Consider the following 17,483-nt stretch of genomic DNA (forward strand, 5'->3'; position numbering starts at 1 on the left):
TGGGATTGATTACCTGTGGGTTTGATTCCTGATGAATCCCATGCTGTCCATTCTTTACTCTCTCCTCTGGTAATCAAACTCTCAGCAAGTTCAAATTAGCCATACTATTTAGCTCCCATAGAATTATTTTTACCTATTTCCTTTCTAATCTACCTTAGTATTAAAAAATTACATACTGCCAATTTTTTTAAAGAAGTATGTTTTGGGGTGCCTGGCTGGCTCAGTTGGTAGAAAATGCAACTCTTGATTTTGAGGGCCTGAGTTTGAGCCCCACATCAGGTCTAGATGAGCTTATTTTAAAAGAAGAAAAAAAATAAAAGGAAGAAAGGGCAGCCCGGGTGGCTCTGTGGTTAAGCGTCTGCCTTCAGCCTAGGGCCTGATCCTGGGGTCCCTGAATCAAGTCCCATTTCGGGCTCCCTGCATGGAGCCTGCTTCTCCCCTGTGTCTCTGCCTCTCTCTCTGTCTCTGTGTCTCTTATGAATAAATAAATAAAATCTTAAAAAAAAAAAAAGGAAGAAATACATATACTTTGTTGTGCTAACATAACTGCTCTAGCTTCTTGTGCACCATAGTTCTATGTGGCTTCAGATTTAGTACCTGTGAAAAGATATACAAGATATCTATTATACTTTTTACCAAAAAGAGTTACTGTTGTAGTACTTTTGTGTAAAACTTGTCATCTCCCTCACCCCGATTTTTTTTCTTTCTCTCTCTCTCTCTCTTTCTTTATTTTTTATTTTTTTTATTTTTTATTTTTTGGTAAATAAACAATGCCTGATTCTTAAGGAATAAACTTTCAATCCAAGTTTCTTGTCCTCACCAGAAAACTATTGTGGAGCAGGGACTTGGGCTTCAATTCTTATTCTCACAGCAAACCAGATTTTACTTCAAATAGTTAGCAGTTAATTACACTTGTCTCAAATCAAAAGATTCCAATTTTGTTTTTAAGATTTAATTTATTTGTTCATGAGAGATAGAGAGACAGAGATATAGGCAGAGGGAGAAGCAGGCTCCCTGCTGGGGGAGCCTGATGTGGGACTCGATCCCAGGACCCTGGGATCAGAACCTGAGCCAAAGGCAGACCCTCAACCACTGAGCGACCCAGACATCCTGGGAGAGAAAAGATCTGATAGATTTTTAGCTACTGCAAATGGAATATACATATAATTTTTTTTTAAAGATTTTATCTTATTTATTCATGAGAAACACAGAGAGAGGCAGAGACACAGGCAGAGGGAGAAGCAGGCTCCATGCAGGGAGCCTGATGTGGGACTCGATCCTGGGACTCCAGGATCACTTCCCCGGCTGAAGGCAGGTGCTAACCGCTGAGCCACCCGGGCTGCCCTGTATATAATTTTTTTAACCTAAATGTAGACTGGCAGGCATTTAAACATGAATAATTAGGATTTTTATGTGTTCAGCATGGAGTTTCTGAACAAAGACCAGCTGACCCCCTCCTAATACTCTATAGATATTTCTTCAGCAGCCATTACCCTAGTTTAGTTGTAAAATATTCAACAGTATTTTGTTAGTGTTGTTTTTAATTAAAAATTCATCTTAATCATTTTTAAGTGTGTAGTGTGGTCGCATTAATTACATTCACGTTGTTGTACAACTGTCTCACATCCATCTCCAGAACTTCTTTTAATCTTTTTTTTTTAAGATTTTGTTTTATTTTTTTAGGATTTTATTTATTTATTCATGAGAGAGAGAAAGAGAGAGGCAGAGACACAGGCAGAGGGAGAAGCAGGCTCTATGCAGGGAACCTGATGTGGGATTCGATCCCGTGACTCCAGGATCACACCCTGGGCTGAAATTGGCGCTAAACCACTGACCTACCCGGGCTGCCCTAAGGTTTTATTTATTTATGAGTAATCTCTACACCTAGTGTAGGACCTGAACTCACAACCCTAAGATCAAGTGTTGTGTGCTCTGCTGACAGAGTCATCCTGGCACCTGTACATAACTTTTTCTTTCTTTTTTTTTTTTTTTTTAATTTTTATTTATTTATGATAGTCACACAGAGAGAGAGAGAGAGAGGCAGAGACACAGGCAGAGGGAGAAGCAGGCTCCATGCACCGGGAGCCCGATGTGGGATTCGATCCCGGGTCTCCAGGATCGCACCCTGGGCCAAAGGCAGGCGCTAAACCGCTGCGCCACCCAGGGATCCCTACATAACTTTTTCAATCATTATCTCAAACTCAACTCTACTCATTAAACTACAGCTCTCAAAAAAAATAAAAATAAATAAAAATAAACTACAGCTCTCAATCCCCTACTCCTGGCCAGTTTCTAGTAACCACTATTCTATTTTCTGTCACTGTAATTTGATTACCCTAGGTACCTCATAAAGGTTAGTTACGTTTTTATATAAATTAAATGTTAAGAGATCAGCATCATCCCATGACCATGTCCTACTCAGCAAGATACTTGAAGAAGCAGGCATGATAACAAGGACGAGACTTTATATGTTTGAGACAGTGGAACTAGGATGGAGTGGGATTTATTTGTATGGCTCCATCTTTAAATGTTTATTTTTCTATTAAAATTTTTTTTTAAGATTTTATTATTTATTCATGAGAGACACAGAGAGAGAGAGGCAGAGACACAGGCAGAGGGAGAAGCAGGCTCCATGCAGGGAGCCCGACGTGGGACTCGATCCTGGGACTTGATCCCGGGACTCCAGGATCATGCCCTGGGCCAAAGGCGGCGCTAAACTGCTGAGCCACCCAGGGATCCCATCTTTAAATGTTCAAATCTTTTGATTCTTTTGAATATATTTCATGAAGCAAGTAAGAATAGTTTTATTTTTTCCAGTTATTTAGCCCTAATACTGTTCACTAAACAACTCAGTTTTCCTAATGGTTTAGGAAAAGGTTTTCTTTAAAATTTCAAAATGCTGGGCACCTGGGTGGCTCAGTCGATTAAGCATCTGCTTTCGGCTCAGCTCATGATTCCAGGATCCTAGGATTGAACCCCACATTGGGTTCTCTCCTCAGCAGGAAGTCTGCTTCTCCCTCTTCCTTTGCCCCTCTCCCCTGCTTTCCAATTTTAGTATATGTGCTGCCGAAGCGAGCACTCCCTCTCCCCTGCTTAATGCTCTCTCTTACTCTCTCAAGTAAATAAAATCTTTTTTTTTTTTAGAAAAAGATTTCCTGGGGTACCTGGGTGGCTCAGTGGTTGAGCATCTACCTCTGGCTCAGGTCATGATCCCAGGGTCCTGGGATCGAGTCCCACATCAGGCTACCCACAGGGAGCCTGCTTCTCCCTCTGCCTATGTCTCTGCCTCTCTCTGTGTGTCTCTCATGGATAAACAAATAAAATCTTAAAAAAAAAAAAAAAAAGAATTTCCCCGTACAAACCTAGATAAATAAATAAAATTGCAAAATGTTCCATCACTAGGTACTTTGTCAAAGAAGAGCAGTTTTCCCATGCAATTTCATATGACACGTTGTAAATTCAGAGATGATGGGAAAGCTGAAAAGTAAATCCAAAAACTCATTATCAATAATCTAGATTCTTTTTTCTCTGTAAATAAAGTCTCTCACAACAAAAAGAAAAGGCATCCAAATTGGTAAGGAAGAAGTAAAACTTCCACTATTTGCCAATGACATGATACTATATATAGAAAATCCTAAAGATGCTACAACTGATACATGAATTCATTGAAGTTGCAGGATACAAAATCAATGTATAGAAATCTGTTGCAGGGATCCCTGGGTGGCGCAGCGGTTTGGCGCCTGCCTTTGGCCCAGGGCGCAATCCTGGAGACCCAGGATCGAATCCCACGTCGGGCTCCCGGTGCATGGAGCCTGCTTCTCCCTCTGCCTGTGTCTCTGCCCCTCTCTCTCTCTCTCTCTCTCTCTCTCTCTCTCTCTGTGTGACTATCATAAATAAATAAAAATTAAAAAAAAAGAAGAAATCTGTTGCATGGTGCACGTGGGTGGCTCAGTCGGTTGAGTGACTCTTGGTTTTGGCTCGGGTCATGATCTCATGGGAATGAAATCATCCTGGGACTCAATCCTGGGACTCTGGGACCACGCCCTGAGCTGAGGGCAGACACCCAACCAAGGAGTCACCCAGGCATCCCAACTTTAAGTTGTATTAAATCATAGTAATCAAAGCAGTATACTACTGGCACAGAAATAGACACATAGGTCAATGCAACGGAATAGAAAACCCAGGAATAAACCCACAATTACATGATCAATTAATCTTTAACAAAGGAGGAAAGAATATATAATGGGAAAAAGACAGTCTCTTCAACAAATCGTGTTGGGAAAACTGGACAGCTCCATGTAAAGGAATGAAACTGAACCGCTCTTTTACACCATACCCAAAAATAAACTCAAAATTGATTAAAGATGGGCAGCCCAGGTGGCTCAGCGGTTGAGCGCCACCTTCAGCCCAGGGCAGGATCCTGGAGACCTGGGATTGAGTCCCATGTTGGGCTCCCTGCATGGAGCCTGCTTCTCCCTCTGCCTGTGTCGCTGCCTCTCTCTCTCTCTCTCTCTCTCTCTCTCTCTCTGTGTATGTCTCTCATGAATAATTAAATAAAATTCAAAAATATATATCCTTTAAAAAAATTGATTAAATACCTAAATATGAGACCTAAACCATAAAAATCCTAGGAGAACATAGGCAATAATTTCTTTGACATTGTCCATAGCAACATCTTTCTTACATGTGTTTCTGGAGTAAAAATAAACTATTGGGACTACATTAAAATAAAAAGCTTATGCACAACAAAGGAAACAGCCAACAAAACTAAAAGTCAACCTACAGAACGAGAGAAGATATTTATAAATGCCATGTCTGATAAAGACTTAATATCCACAATATATAAAGAATGGATACAACTCAATACCCAAAAACCAAATAACCCAATTTAAAAATGGGCAGAGAGGGGATCCCTGGGTGGTGCAGCGGTTTGGCGCCTGCCTTTGGCCCAGGGCATGATCCTGGAGACCCGGGATCGAATCCCACGTCGGGCTCCCGGTGCATGGAGCCTGCTTCTCCCTCTGCCTGTGTCTCTGCCTCTCTCTCTCTCTCTCTCTGTGTGCCTATCATAAATAAAAATAAAAAATTAAAAAAAAAATAAAAAAAATGGGCAGAGATATAAACAGACAGTTCTCCAAAGAAAATAAACAGATGGCCTACAGACACAATGAAAGATGCCCAACATCACTCATCATCAGGGAAATGCAACTCAAAACTACAATGAGATGTCACATCATACCTGTCAGAATAGCTAAAACCAACAACACAAGAAACAAGTTTTGTTGAGGATGAGGAGTAACGGATCCCTCTTGCCCTGTTGGTAGGAATGCAAACTGGTGCAGCCACTGTAGAGAACAGTATGGAGGTTCCTCAAAAAGTTAAAAATGGAACAACCTTAGGATCTAGTAATAGCACTATTGAGTATTTACCCCCAAAATGCAAAAACATGAATTTAAAAGAATACATGCACCCTTGTGTTTATTGCAACATTATTTACAATAGCCAAATTATGGAAATAGTCCAAGTGTCCACTGATAGATGAATGGATAAAGAAAATGTGGTAAATATATACATTGTAGTATCATTCAGCCTTAAAAAGATGATTAAAATCTTGCCATTTGGGGATCCCTGGGTGGCGCAGCGGTTTGGCGCCTGCCTTTGGCCCAGGGCGCGATCCTGGAGACCCGGGATTGAATCCCACATCGGGCTCTCGGTGCATGGAGCCTGCTTCTCCCTCTGCCTGTGTCTCTGCGCCTCTGTCTCTCTCTGTGACTATCATAAATAAATAAAAATAAAAATAAAAAATTAAAAAAAAATCTTGCCATTTGCAGCAACATGGATGGAGTCAGAGAGCATTATGCTAAGTGAAATAAATGAATCAGACAAATACCATATGATTTCATTCATATGTGGAATTTAAGGAAGAAAGCAAATGAGCAAAGAAAGAGAAAGAAGCAAAGAAAGAGACTCTGAACTCTAGAGAATAAACTGATGGTGACCAGAGGAAAGGTGGGTGGGGGGGATTGGTGAAATTAGTGATGGAGATTAAAGAAAACAGGTTCTCAGTTTTCCCTCCATAGGAAGAACTAAAGAATAAGCAATTCTGTTTTAACCTTTTTAATTTTATGCTGTTTATTTTACTCTAATGTCACAGATAATAACTCTCATTTTGTTGTACTAGTTAAGAGTAATATTGGTAGAAGGAAATGAAGTCAGTGTTTAGTAGGCCCAGTTCAGTGAGGGCTTTGGGAAACCCAGCAGGAATAAGCCTAGTGATTGGAAAAGGCAGGCAGGGAGCCCTTTCATCAGTCCTCGCCATTTTGTTGCTAGGACTTTCTAGGAAATCTTTTTGAGCTGTACTCTGTGCTGCAGGTACTCTTGGTGAGCAGCCTGGATTAGGTTGACTTCTGCTTTCAGTGCCCCTCACAAAGGCAAAATCAAATTCCATAAATCAATTATTTTTAATTGGGTATATTTTGCAGTTTTAACATTCTTCAACTCATAAACATTTGTAGAAAGGGTGAGGGGCAAATAAATAGTCTCATGGTGTGGGATTTCTTATTTTCCGCTTGAGAGACCTGTTCCTTTCCCCTCCTTTCCTTTTAATCTTTCTGTTTCCTTGACACACCTGCTTCTGAACTCCATCTCATCTCTTCCTGCTGTGACAGTTCACTAGCACTTCACGGTACCTAAGGCTCTTTCAACTCTTATTTTCCATCAACTGTCAGTTGCAAAATAAGGTTGCTTTGTTTGGGAAGGAAAGGGTAGAATCCTTTCTGAATGTCTCCTTTTCCTTTGAAGCAGGAGCACTTCAGAGACAATTGAACTGCTTTTAGGCTTTTCTTACCACCCAGCTTTTTCTTCTGATAGATCCTACCTTGAACACAATTATGTTGATGGCATCGATCTGTTGCTATGGAAATAGTGATGATGTCACAGATTCAGCCAGTGACTTGACTTCAGGTTCATGCAGGAGAAATGGGCAAGACTTTAGGGGAGAACCTCATTAAAACTGAAAGCTATTGGGACGCCAAGGTTGCTCAGTGGTTAAGTGCATCTGCCTTCTTGGGGCGTGATCCTGGGGTCCTGGAATCGAGTCCCACATGGGGCTCTCTGCATGGAGCCTGCTTCTCCCTCTGCCTGTGTCTCTGCCTCTCTATCTATCTCTCATGAATAAATAAATAATTTTTAAAAATCTTTTTTAAAAATCCGAAAACTCAATTATAAGCAGGTGAAAGGTAAATGGAGCCAACCTTTTATATAATGAAAACAGATGTGAACTCTTAGCAAATGGACTGCATGTAGTTGAATACCCCAGCATGAATTCTGACCCATGAGAGTCTAACAAAATAAAAAATTTACATTTTCTCAGAGTATTTCTTCTACTTAAGTTTAAATCTTTTAGCCTGAATTATTTGCACTAAAATTGTTTTTCTTTTGGTCCTCAGGACATGGGCAGCAGCAGGCAGTTCCTTCTCCAGTCTCAGCAGCCAATCCACCAGCCAACAAGCCCCAGCAACAGAATGGGAGCTCAGCAATGGGTAAATGGCCACATGAAGACATGTGCTAGATATATGTATCAGGCTTCTGAATAATGTTTTGAAATTTAATCTGGGACTAAAGGGAATTTTTCAAAATCCTGATCATGATAGTTGGTTCTTGCAGAGGGGAATTCCAGTTCTTACTATAAAGTGTGTGATTGAAGAAATGATTAAAGATAGTCTTTTAAAGATACTTAATATGCCTATTTTCATCAGAATGATATACTGTTCTCTGTTAATAATTTATTTGGTACTTTCTCACATCCTACATTTTATTACACTCTTTTGACTTTGTGAATTTACATACCTTTAAGTTCTTGCCTTTTAACTATTTGGAATCCACTTGTCTCTCTCCAAGTTTCCCATTCGGGGTTCTCATAGGTATTTATCTTAACGTGAAGATGGTATCATTTATGTTGGTCCTAGGTTCTGTTTCTCAGTCTCATGGATGAGAAATCTTCCTTTACCTGTCTCTTGCAATACGGTCCTGAGAGACTGTAATGGAATCATTTTGTTTACTTTCTTCCCTTCACTTGAGGAACTATTAAAAATGAGGATTTGGGTTGGATTTATTTTTAGAGGTTCTTTTTTCTGTCACAGCTTCTTATGTCCCACCTCTTCTCCCCTCAACTCTTAATTACTAATTTTCAGTGCTGAAATTTTAAGAAAAGCAAGGTTAAGACGTCACTAATGTTACTGTGAAACTTTGAGGACATGGGACTTTTTCCCCTTTGGTTTTTTATGTTTTTATCTACTTTGCAATATCTGTCAATCTTATCTTCTATCTCCTTTTATAAGTGGATCTATTTATATATACAACTTGCAAGTTATGTACTGTTGAAAGAGGTCATGAAATAGATTTAGTATCTAAAGTGGTGAATAATCTAATAATTAGTCACTTCCTTAGGCTGAACTACAAGTAGTATGTTATTCCTCTCCCTCCTCCCACAGATGTATTTTCCCAATTGTCAATCTTTGGCTTATATTAACTTTTTTTTTTTAATTTGTTTTTTGAAAGAGAAAGAGAAGAAACAAGCAAGAGAGCACAAGCAGGGGGAGTGGCAGAGGCTGAGGGAGAAGCAGGGCTCCCTGCTTGCAGGGGCTTGATTCCAGGACTCTGGGATCATGACCTGAGCCGAAGGCAGAAGCTTAACCAACTGAGCCACCAATGAGTCCCTAACATTTATTTTTAAAAATCAATTAATGTTGTCTAAACACACATCAACTGGGTGGTGAAAGAAAAGAAGACTATATTGAGGGGAAGTGTGTGTATGTGTGTTATAGAACTATATCTTATAAAAAAAAAAAAAACTATATCTTATAGATAATATTAGGTATATGTACACATGCATATATTCTTCAAAGTTCATGTGCTTCTTGCATAACTTTGAGGCAATTATTACTGTCGTATGTGTAGTTTTCTCTTGACTCCCCAATTAGAATAGAATATGTTAAGATCCAGGACAGTCTCTGTATAGTTTTTACTAAATACTGCAAATACCTAGAATGGTGTCTTACAGGTTTGGAAACTCAATAAAGAAATGCTGAATAATGGTAGATTTACATTTCCAGCCAAATTCCATCCTAAAGAAATGCTTTGGTAGAGAAGATATGAAGTAATTGGACTGAATTGTTTTCTGAGTTTGGAGGTTGAAACTTCATAAAAACTGCATATAGGGCAGCCCGGGTGGCTCAACAGTTTAGCACCGCCTTCAGCCAGGGCCTGATCCTGGAGACCCAGGATCAAGTCCCACTTCGGGCTCCCTGCATGGAGCCTGCTTCTCCCTCTGCCTGTGTCTCTGCCTCTCTCTCTCTCTCTCTCTCTCTCTCTCTCTGTCTCTCATGAATAAATAAAATCTTTAAAAAAAAGAAAGAAAACATTTTTCTGAGGATGTTTGAGGTAAAATATTTGTGGTAGGACCCTTCACCTCAGATGGTTCATCCATTATGTGCCTTACCTCCTAGCCTTTCCTTTTGCTTTTTTTTCTTATGCAACTAGTGACTTACTGTCAGTATTACCAGTCAAGGAGGTTGCTTGATTTTCTTTCTCTAACCCATTATCTTGCCCATTGATACAAGAGGACAGTCTAAGAAAGATGGGCCAGAACAGTGTCTGGACTCACCAGAATTACTATCTTGACCTCAGTCAGAGCTTAAGTCAACAGATAAAGTAGTAAGCTTCTGTGTGCCCAGGCTTCATTCACAGTTACTTTCCTAGCCTCCTGTTTTGGTCTCTGTTTGTTTTTTGGGTTTTTTTGTTTTGTTTTTTTTTTTTTGCTTTTGTTTCTAAGATTTTATTTATTCGTCAGAGACACAGAGGCAGAGAGAGAAGCAGGGTTCCTGCAGGGAGCGGATGTGGGACTTGATCCCAGGACCTCGAAATCATGCCCTGAGCTGAAGGCAGACGGCTCAACTGCTGAGCCACCCAGGCGTCTGTGGTCTCTATGTAATCTCCATATCTCTTTGATTACTAAAAAGGCAGAGTTTTGCTTTCATTTTATATTTCACCAGTGACATCTCAGTAATTGAGAGTTATTACAACATTTGTTTAAAATTTACATAGAATAGGGCAGCCCTGGTGGCTCAGTGGTATAGCGCTGCCTTCAGCCCATGGTGTGATCCTGGAGACCCGGGATCGAGTCCCACATAGGGCTCCCTGCATGGAGCCTGCTTCTCCCTCTGCCTGTGTCTCTGCCTGTCTCTCTCTCTCTCTCTCTCTCTCTCTGTCTCTAATAAATAAATAAAATCTTTTAAAAAAATTCAGATAGAATAATGATGATCCTCCTTTGTGTTTGTTTTTAAAGGTTTCACTGCTTCTAAGACTTACAGTGCCTCAAAGACATTTGGAAAACCTGGAGGTACCAGCCTAGCGAGTAGTTCTGGAGGGACACAGGTCAAAGTGGTGCCCATTGCCAGCCTTACTCCTTACCAATCCAAGTGAGTTACGCCATAGAGTAAGCTCAGGATATACCTACAATATGATGTTAGAGGTTATTATGGGCTCTTGAGGTATTTATGTGTGAACTTCAGGGTTACCATATATAAAATAAATTTCATCTTTTTTTTTCCTTGAAAGGAGAAAGAGGGTACAAATTGTGGTGACCTTTGACTCTCTTACCATGAAAGAATGGCAAGAAAAACAATCTACAATAGCCTATAGAGTTTCATTTGTTTTGAAAGAATTTTAATTGAAAAATACTTAATGTTTAAAGAATCCATTTATTGTCTTATGAGAAAAAATAAATATTTGTTGTATTTCAGAAGGCATTTCACCTTCTATGATATATAAGTGACTTTTAGTCTAAAAATTGTTACTGTGATTTAGTTGACTAAGAGAATCTGTACTGTTTGTATAACCATATTAATATACCCTGAACAGATACTAGTTATATATATAATTCTTTTCCATTAAAAGTTAATTTTGGGATCCCTGGGTGGCACAGCGGTTTGGTGCCTGCCTTTGGCCCAGGGCGTGATCCTGGAGACCCGGGATCGAATCCCACATCGGGCTCCCGGTGCATGGAGCCTGCTTCTCCCTCTGCCTGTGTCTCTGTGCCTCTCTCTCTCTCTCTCTCTGTGACTATCATAAATAAATAAAAATTAAAAAAAAAAAAGTTAATTTTAGCAGTTGAAAATCAGTTCTCTTTTCAGAATTCTTTTAGATATGTTATCTAATCTTCAATTCTTTGCAGTGCAGGGAAAATGAGTAAGGTAACCAATGTGCCCAACACTTGCGTTCAGTATCGGCACCAGGACTGGATATTGGATCTTGTACCTCCTTTTTTTAGTGGCCTCTGTCTGAGGTCATACTGCTTTAGTGTGTTTTCTTTTGGTGGCTTACCAACACTGTCCCATATTTATATTCATTGTGGGCTAGAATGGACAGAAGTTTGACACCAGTTTGATCAGTTCCCATAATTGAAAATAGTGGCAAAATATAATTGCTGTTATTACTGCATTTTCTAGCTTAGAACCTTTCATTAAGGGGATACTGTTGCCTTCGTGTTGCTTTTTGGAGAAGGGAGAGCGTTTATAAATTTGCTAATTTGACAGGAGAATGAGTTAGTGTTAAATCATCTGATATGTTTTATTACTTGCTTATTCTATAAACTGTCAAACCTGTATGTCATCTTGGGGTTTTAATCAGTTGGATTAAAATACAGCTTACGTTGAAAAATGGAATATGCATAAGGTAAGAAAGGCTATAGGAAGATAATAGGGAACCTTTTAGATCTTTCCCAGTTAAGACCTGAGTACTAATATAATCTATTTGGTTTTTAGGTGGACTATCTGTGCTCGAGTTACCAACAAAAGTCAGATCCGTACCTGGAGCAATTCCCGAGGGGAAGGGAAGCTTTTTTCCATAGAACTAGTTGATGAAAGTGTGAGTAGTTGTCAAGTGGGAAAATACGAGTAGTCTGAGAAAGAGAGCTCATCTCTGTGTAAGCCTGTGTGATGAAAAACAGCAGTAGGCCAAAAATAAACATGAATATTGTTGTTTTTCCTCCTCTGTAGGCTTTTAATGCTGTCTGGGGGCAAAGGGTTAAAGGTCTTTTTTTTTTTTCTTCTTCAGAAGGGGAGGTATAGGGGGAGGGGCAGAGGGAAAGGGAGAGAGAGTTTTTTTGGGTTTTTTTTTTTTTTTTTAAGAGAGAGAGAGAGAACCTTAAGCAGACTCCACTCCCAGCTTGGAGCCTGACACCAGGCTCAATCTCACATCCCTGAGATCCTGACCTGAGCTGAAGTCAAGAGTTGGATCTTAACCAACTGAGCCTGCCAGGTGCCCCAGAGGGTTAAAGCTCTTAAATAAAATCCTTTTAGTTTATTATATGTTATGTTTTTCTGTTTTTTAATTTATTTTTTCTTTTTAAGTAGGCTCCATGCCAAAATGGGGCTTGGACTCATGATGATCACCAGTCATATATTCAGGGCACCTGGCTGGCTGGCTCAGTCCATAGAGAATGCAATTTTTTTTTAATTGTTTATTTATTTGAGAGAAAGAGGGTGTGAGCCAGGGAGTGGGAGGGCAGAAAGGGAGGGAGAGAATCTCAAGCAGGCTCCCCACTGACTGTCTCACAGCCCTGAGATCATGACCTGAGCCAAAACCAGGAGTCCAACACTCAACTGATTGAGCTACCAGGGCACCTCTAGAGCATGCAACTCTTAAAACAAATAAAATCTTTAACAACAACAACAACAACAAAAGGTCACATACTGTACCAATGGAGCCAGCCAGGTGCCTTTAAAATCCTTAATGTTAGTGATTTTATTTTTAAGTAATCTCTACACCCCACATGGAGCTTGAATTCATGACCCCAAGATCAAGAGTCACACAAGTCTAAGCATTTATAGCAATAGAATTTAGTTTTTAATTGTTTGAGCAGCCTCATGAGTAAGAGAAAGCAAAGACACTCTGTCTGACCTGTTTGCAGGCTAAACTGAAGGCCTAAGAAGTGATGTCTGCTTATAAGCAAAGTGTTTCTTTGGGCCACAGCAGAAGGCATGCACCAGCCACCTTGAAAAGTGAATGGTTTTGTGGGAGGTGGATTCTGCATGTGCAGACTCTGTGCTTCACTTAAACAAAACCAAACCATGATGAAGAAACAAAAAAATCCAAGTTGTAGAATCTCAACAGTCTTGTTAGCTGTTTCTCTGTTCTGTTTATAATTCTTAATATGTACTTGACATATTATTTTTAAGCTGCTGCATATTTCCTAGTGGTTCAAACTTCTGAGAGGGTAGAAAACATAGGTGGTTTGTTTTTGTTGTTTGTTTTGGGAAGATGGCCCAATACTCCAAATATACTGACTGTATGGTGGCAGAATCAATATCAGAACCTAATTTTTTTACCAGATTATCGGTCTAATCTATCAGTTGGCTAAAATTTCAGCCCTTTGTTATAAGTTTCTTATCCATCTATAGTTGTTTTTGTTTTAAGTACTCTCTACACCCAACGTGGGGCTTGAATTTAGAACCCTAAGATTAAGAGTCACACACTCTGCTGACTGAGCCAGCCAACCAGCTGCCCCCATCTATAGTATTTTGACTGATGGAAAAGTAAAATTGAAAATCAAATCACAAGCAACTCGAAAACATGACGTATTCTAGCATTTTGTCAGTGATTCCCAAATATGACGTAATTGCCTGGTGTGAACATAAGGGCAGCTGGTGAATCATTGGGCTCATCACGCTTCCTTATCGTCTGCATTTATGTCACTCAGTGTTAAAATTTGTTTTTATTTTGGTTGTCAAAATATTAAAATCACTAGGTTTCTTATGTTTTTTTGTTTTGCTTTTTTTAAGGTCTCTAACTTGAGGTTAATAAAGTACCATACTGGGATCAGCTAGTTAAGCCTAGGTTGTTCCATTGTGCTTAATAACTTGAATATATGACTTCTAAAATGTGTGTTTCTGGAGTGTCTGTGGCCCTCTCACACATGCCTTTTGTACTTGTGTTATTGCCTTAAAGATGTCATTTTGACACGAAAGTGTCCTCTAATTTTAGGGGTAAAACTCAATGAATGCAGTTCTAAACCTATTCTTGCATGCTTCTACAGGGTGAAATCAGAGCTACTGCTTTCAATGAGCAAGTGGACAAGTTCTTTCCCCTCATCGACATGAACAAGGTAGGGTAGTGTTGTCTTGAAAACTGAAACAGGGATCCCTGGGTGGTGCAGTGGTTTAGTGCCTGCCTTTGGCCCAGGGCGTGATCCTGGAGACCGGGATCGAATCCCACGTCGGGCTCCCGGTGCATGGAGCCTGCTTCTCCCTCTGCCTATGTCTCTGCCTCTCTCTCTCTCTGTGTGTGACTATCATAAATAAATAAAAAATAAAAAAAAAAAAGAAACGAAAGAAAACTGAAACAGGAAAAAAAAAAAAAAAAAAGAAAACTGAAACAGGGGATCCCTGGGTGGCTCAGCGGTTTAGCACCTGCTTCAGCCTGGGGCATGATCCTAGAGTCCCTGGATGGAGTCCCACATCGGGTTCCCTGCAGGGAGCCTGCTCCTCCCTCTGCCTATGTCTCTGCCTCTCTCCATCCCTCTCTCCCTCCCCCTCTCTCCCTCTCTCCCTCCCTCTCATCTCTTTCTCTCTGTGTGTCTCTCATAAATAAATAAAATCCTTTAAAAAAAAAAAAAGAAAGAAAGAAAACTGAAACAGTTGAGTGGTATGGGGAGGATTTGAGGGGACTCTCATCCATTGAAGAACTGCGTAGTGGTAAGGAGTTTTGTTTTTCTTAATCTGGTAGACTCCCCACATTCCATGGCTTCCCTCTTTTGCAGGTCTATTATATCTCTAAAGGCATCCTGAAGATTGCTAACAAACAATTCACAGCTGTTAAAAATGACTATGAGATGACCTTCAATAATGAGACTTCTGTCATGCCCTGTGAAGATGGTCATCATTTACCTACAGTTCAGTTTGACTTCACAGGGATTGGTGACCTAGAAAGCAAGACTAAGGACTCACTTATAGGTAAGTCTTCGTGTGAGAGCAAAAAGTTGTGATTATTAGTTTTGTGTGCAACATATAAGAGAAGTGTAAGACTTAAGTGCTTGCCATTCAACCTTTGATCATTCTGTAATGGCTGCCTTGACCATTTTTGCTAACACATTGTGCCTGTACTTTAGACATAATTGGGATCTGCAAGAGCTATGAAGAAGCCACCAAAATCACAGTGAAGTCTAACAACAGAGAAGTTTCTAAGAGAAATATCTATTTGATGGACATGTCAGGGAAAGTAGTGACCGCTACTCTGTGGGGGGAAGATGTAAGTATGTGCATTGAGCAGTCAGAGCATGTGCAGAAGGCAGAGACGTGAAGAGCCGGGCGGCTGTCTTGTCTTAGAGTTATGGGGCTTTGGCCGTGTAGGCCCTTCCTAAAGAAGGATTGAGCTGTCCGAGGAATGTCTGAAATCCTTTCTTTGATTTACTTTTGTGAAATATGCTGATTTAAGTTTTACACAGTGAAATGATCTTTCCTCTAACTCTAGATTAGTTTTGCTGTATCTTTGAGCAGATTCTTATGTGCGAGGTTATCTTGGTTAGATTCCATATACCATTTATTACATTTACTCTGTTATTGACTGTTTTCCTTGTTTTCTATAAAAACGTTCAGTGTGTAAAAAAAAAAAAAAAAAAAAAACGTTCAGTGTGTTCTCCCTGCCAGCAACACCTGTTCACTGTATTTGTTGGGTGTTTTTGTTATTACTCAGGCTGATAGATTTGATGGTTCTAGACAACCCGTGATGGCTATCAAAGGAGCCAGAGTTTCTGATTTTGGTGGACGGAGCCTCTCTGTACTGTCTTCAAGCACGATCATTGTGAATCCTGACATCCCGGAGGCCTATAAACTTCGTGGATGGTAGGTTTTATGGGACCAAACAAAGGGGTTATTTGAGCCTGGCCTTGAGAAGAGCTGGCTCTTTTGGTTCTTATGATCAGTATGTGAGCTATCTGCAGAGCAGAGGGCTTTGTTACTGAATGGAGCAGAAGGCATTGTGCCTTCTGAGACGATGGTTTTAAAGCCCTTAAACTGACAAACCTGCAATCCCATGACAAACCCAGAGATTCCAGAGGAGGCAGTCAGAATGGAAGGGCTGCCTGCTGACCTCGATCCTGCCAAAGTAAGGTGAGGGTGGATTATACCAGCCGTGTGCTGAAGGACTGTAAGCTAGAGAGGTAACTTCCTTTCCTAGGTTTAGAGCTGTGGGCTTCCGTGGTATTGGAGAAGACTGTGTTCCTTGTTCTGTCCAGTTGTTGGTGCTGATCACATCTTCTAGTGTATGTTTACTGGACTCTGATAAAATGCAGTGGGAACAATGGCTTTTGTTGGCATTACATGGTTATTCCCCAAGCACTCAGGGGATGAGGAGAGCCTATTAAAATCTCCTCACTATAGCTAGCTTTTTTGGGTGTTAAAACTCTGCCTTTAAGGAGCACTTCAACTGAAACATGATCTGTAAGAATTGATATGGTCAGAGAAAACACTTTCACGAGCTTGAGCTTTAATAATTTATGGGCAGCCCGGGTGGCTCAGTGGTTTAGCGCCGCCTTCAGCCGAGGGCGTGCCTGGAGACCCAGGATCGAGTCCCATATCAGGCTCCCTGCATGGAGCCTGCTTCTCCCTCTGCTTGTGTCTCTGCCCTCCCGCCCCATCTCTCTCTCTCTCTCTCTCTCTCTCTCTCCCTCTCTCCCTCTTTTTTTTTATTTTTTATTTTTATTTTTTTTTATTATAAATTTTTATTTATTTCTGATAGTCACACACAGAGAGAGAGGCAGAGAGACTTGCATGTGCATGCAAGTCTAATGTGCATGCCCACATTAAAGTCTTCATATTTTACTTGTCAGTAACAGTGATTCTGGTCAACATAAGAAGACATAACTGTCTCCAGAATAAAATAACTTGGCATTGATCAAAGAGAAGTTCAGTGCACACACCTCACACAGGCAAGGATTGGAGATACTAGATCTTGGTTATAACAATGTGGAGTTTTTTTATTATAAGAAGGGCTGCGTCTATCCTTGCTCTGTTGATTCCTGATGAGCTATCTTTGGTGGCAAATATCTCCTTGGAGTTACACTGGTATAGCTAGTAGTGGTGAAACAGATTTATGGACCTTGCTGTTCTTCTGTGACAGATTTAGCCGCTTACCTGACAGAATGTGAAGGCAATTGTCTGCAGCTTAGGGCAACATCCATTCTGTTTAGATGGTCTCTTTTGAAGAAGCCTGTTCTTCTTGTGTGTGGTTAGCTTTTAGTTTTCCTCCTTTTAGATATACTGACATGTTTTTAATCTCAGACTGACTCTTCCATGCCACAAGTATGTTTCTGAGCCACTTTCTTCATATCAGCTGATACGTGATCAAGAAATATAATCAGTCTTAATAATAATGCAGCACAGATTTTTTTTTTCATTTAATTTATTCATGAGAGACACAGAGAGAGG

General features: G+C 40.3%; 1 protein-coding gene across 1 annotated transcript in view; it reads left to right on the plus strand.

The window, feature by feature from the left end:
- Positions 1–17,483, plus strand: part of RPA1 (replication protein A1) — a 76,327-nt gene that overhangs the window by 43,802 nt on the left and 15,042 nt on the right. Inside the window, exons 6-12 of the mRNA XM_025476144.3 lie at positions 7,449–7,541; positions 10,346–10,478; positions 11,823–11,925; positions 14,096–14,164; positions 14,819–15,011; positions 15,167–15,306; positions 15,751–15,899. Coding sequence (XP_025331929.3) covers positions 7,449–7,541; positions 10,346–10,478; positions 11,823–11,925; positions 14,096–14,164; positions 14,819–15,011; positions 15,167–15,306; positions 15,751–15,899 — 880 coding nt within the window. The remainder of the gene's footprint in view (positions 1–7,448; positions 7,542–10,345; positions 10,479–11,822; positions 11,926–14,095; positions 14,165–14,818; positions 15,012–15,166; positions 15,307–15,750; positions 15,900–17,483) is intronic.

The sequence above is a fragment of the Canis lupus genome, chromosome 9 (genome assembly GCF_003254725.2).
Source record: "Canis lupus dingo isolate Sandy chromosome 9, ASM325472v2, whole genome shotgun sequence".
Lineage (NCBI taxonomy): Eukaryota > Metazoa > Chordata > Mammalia > Carnivora > Canidae > Canis > Canis lupus.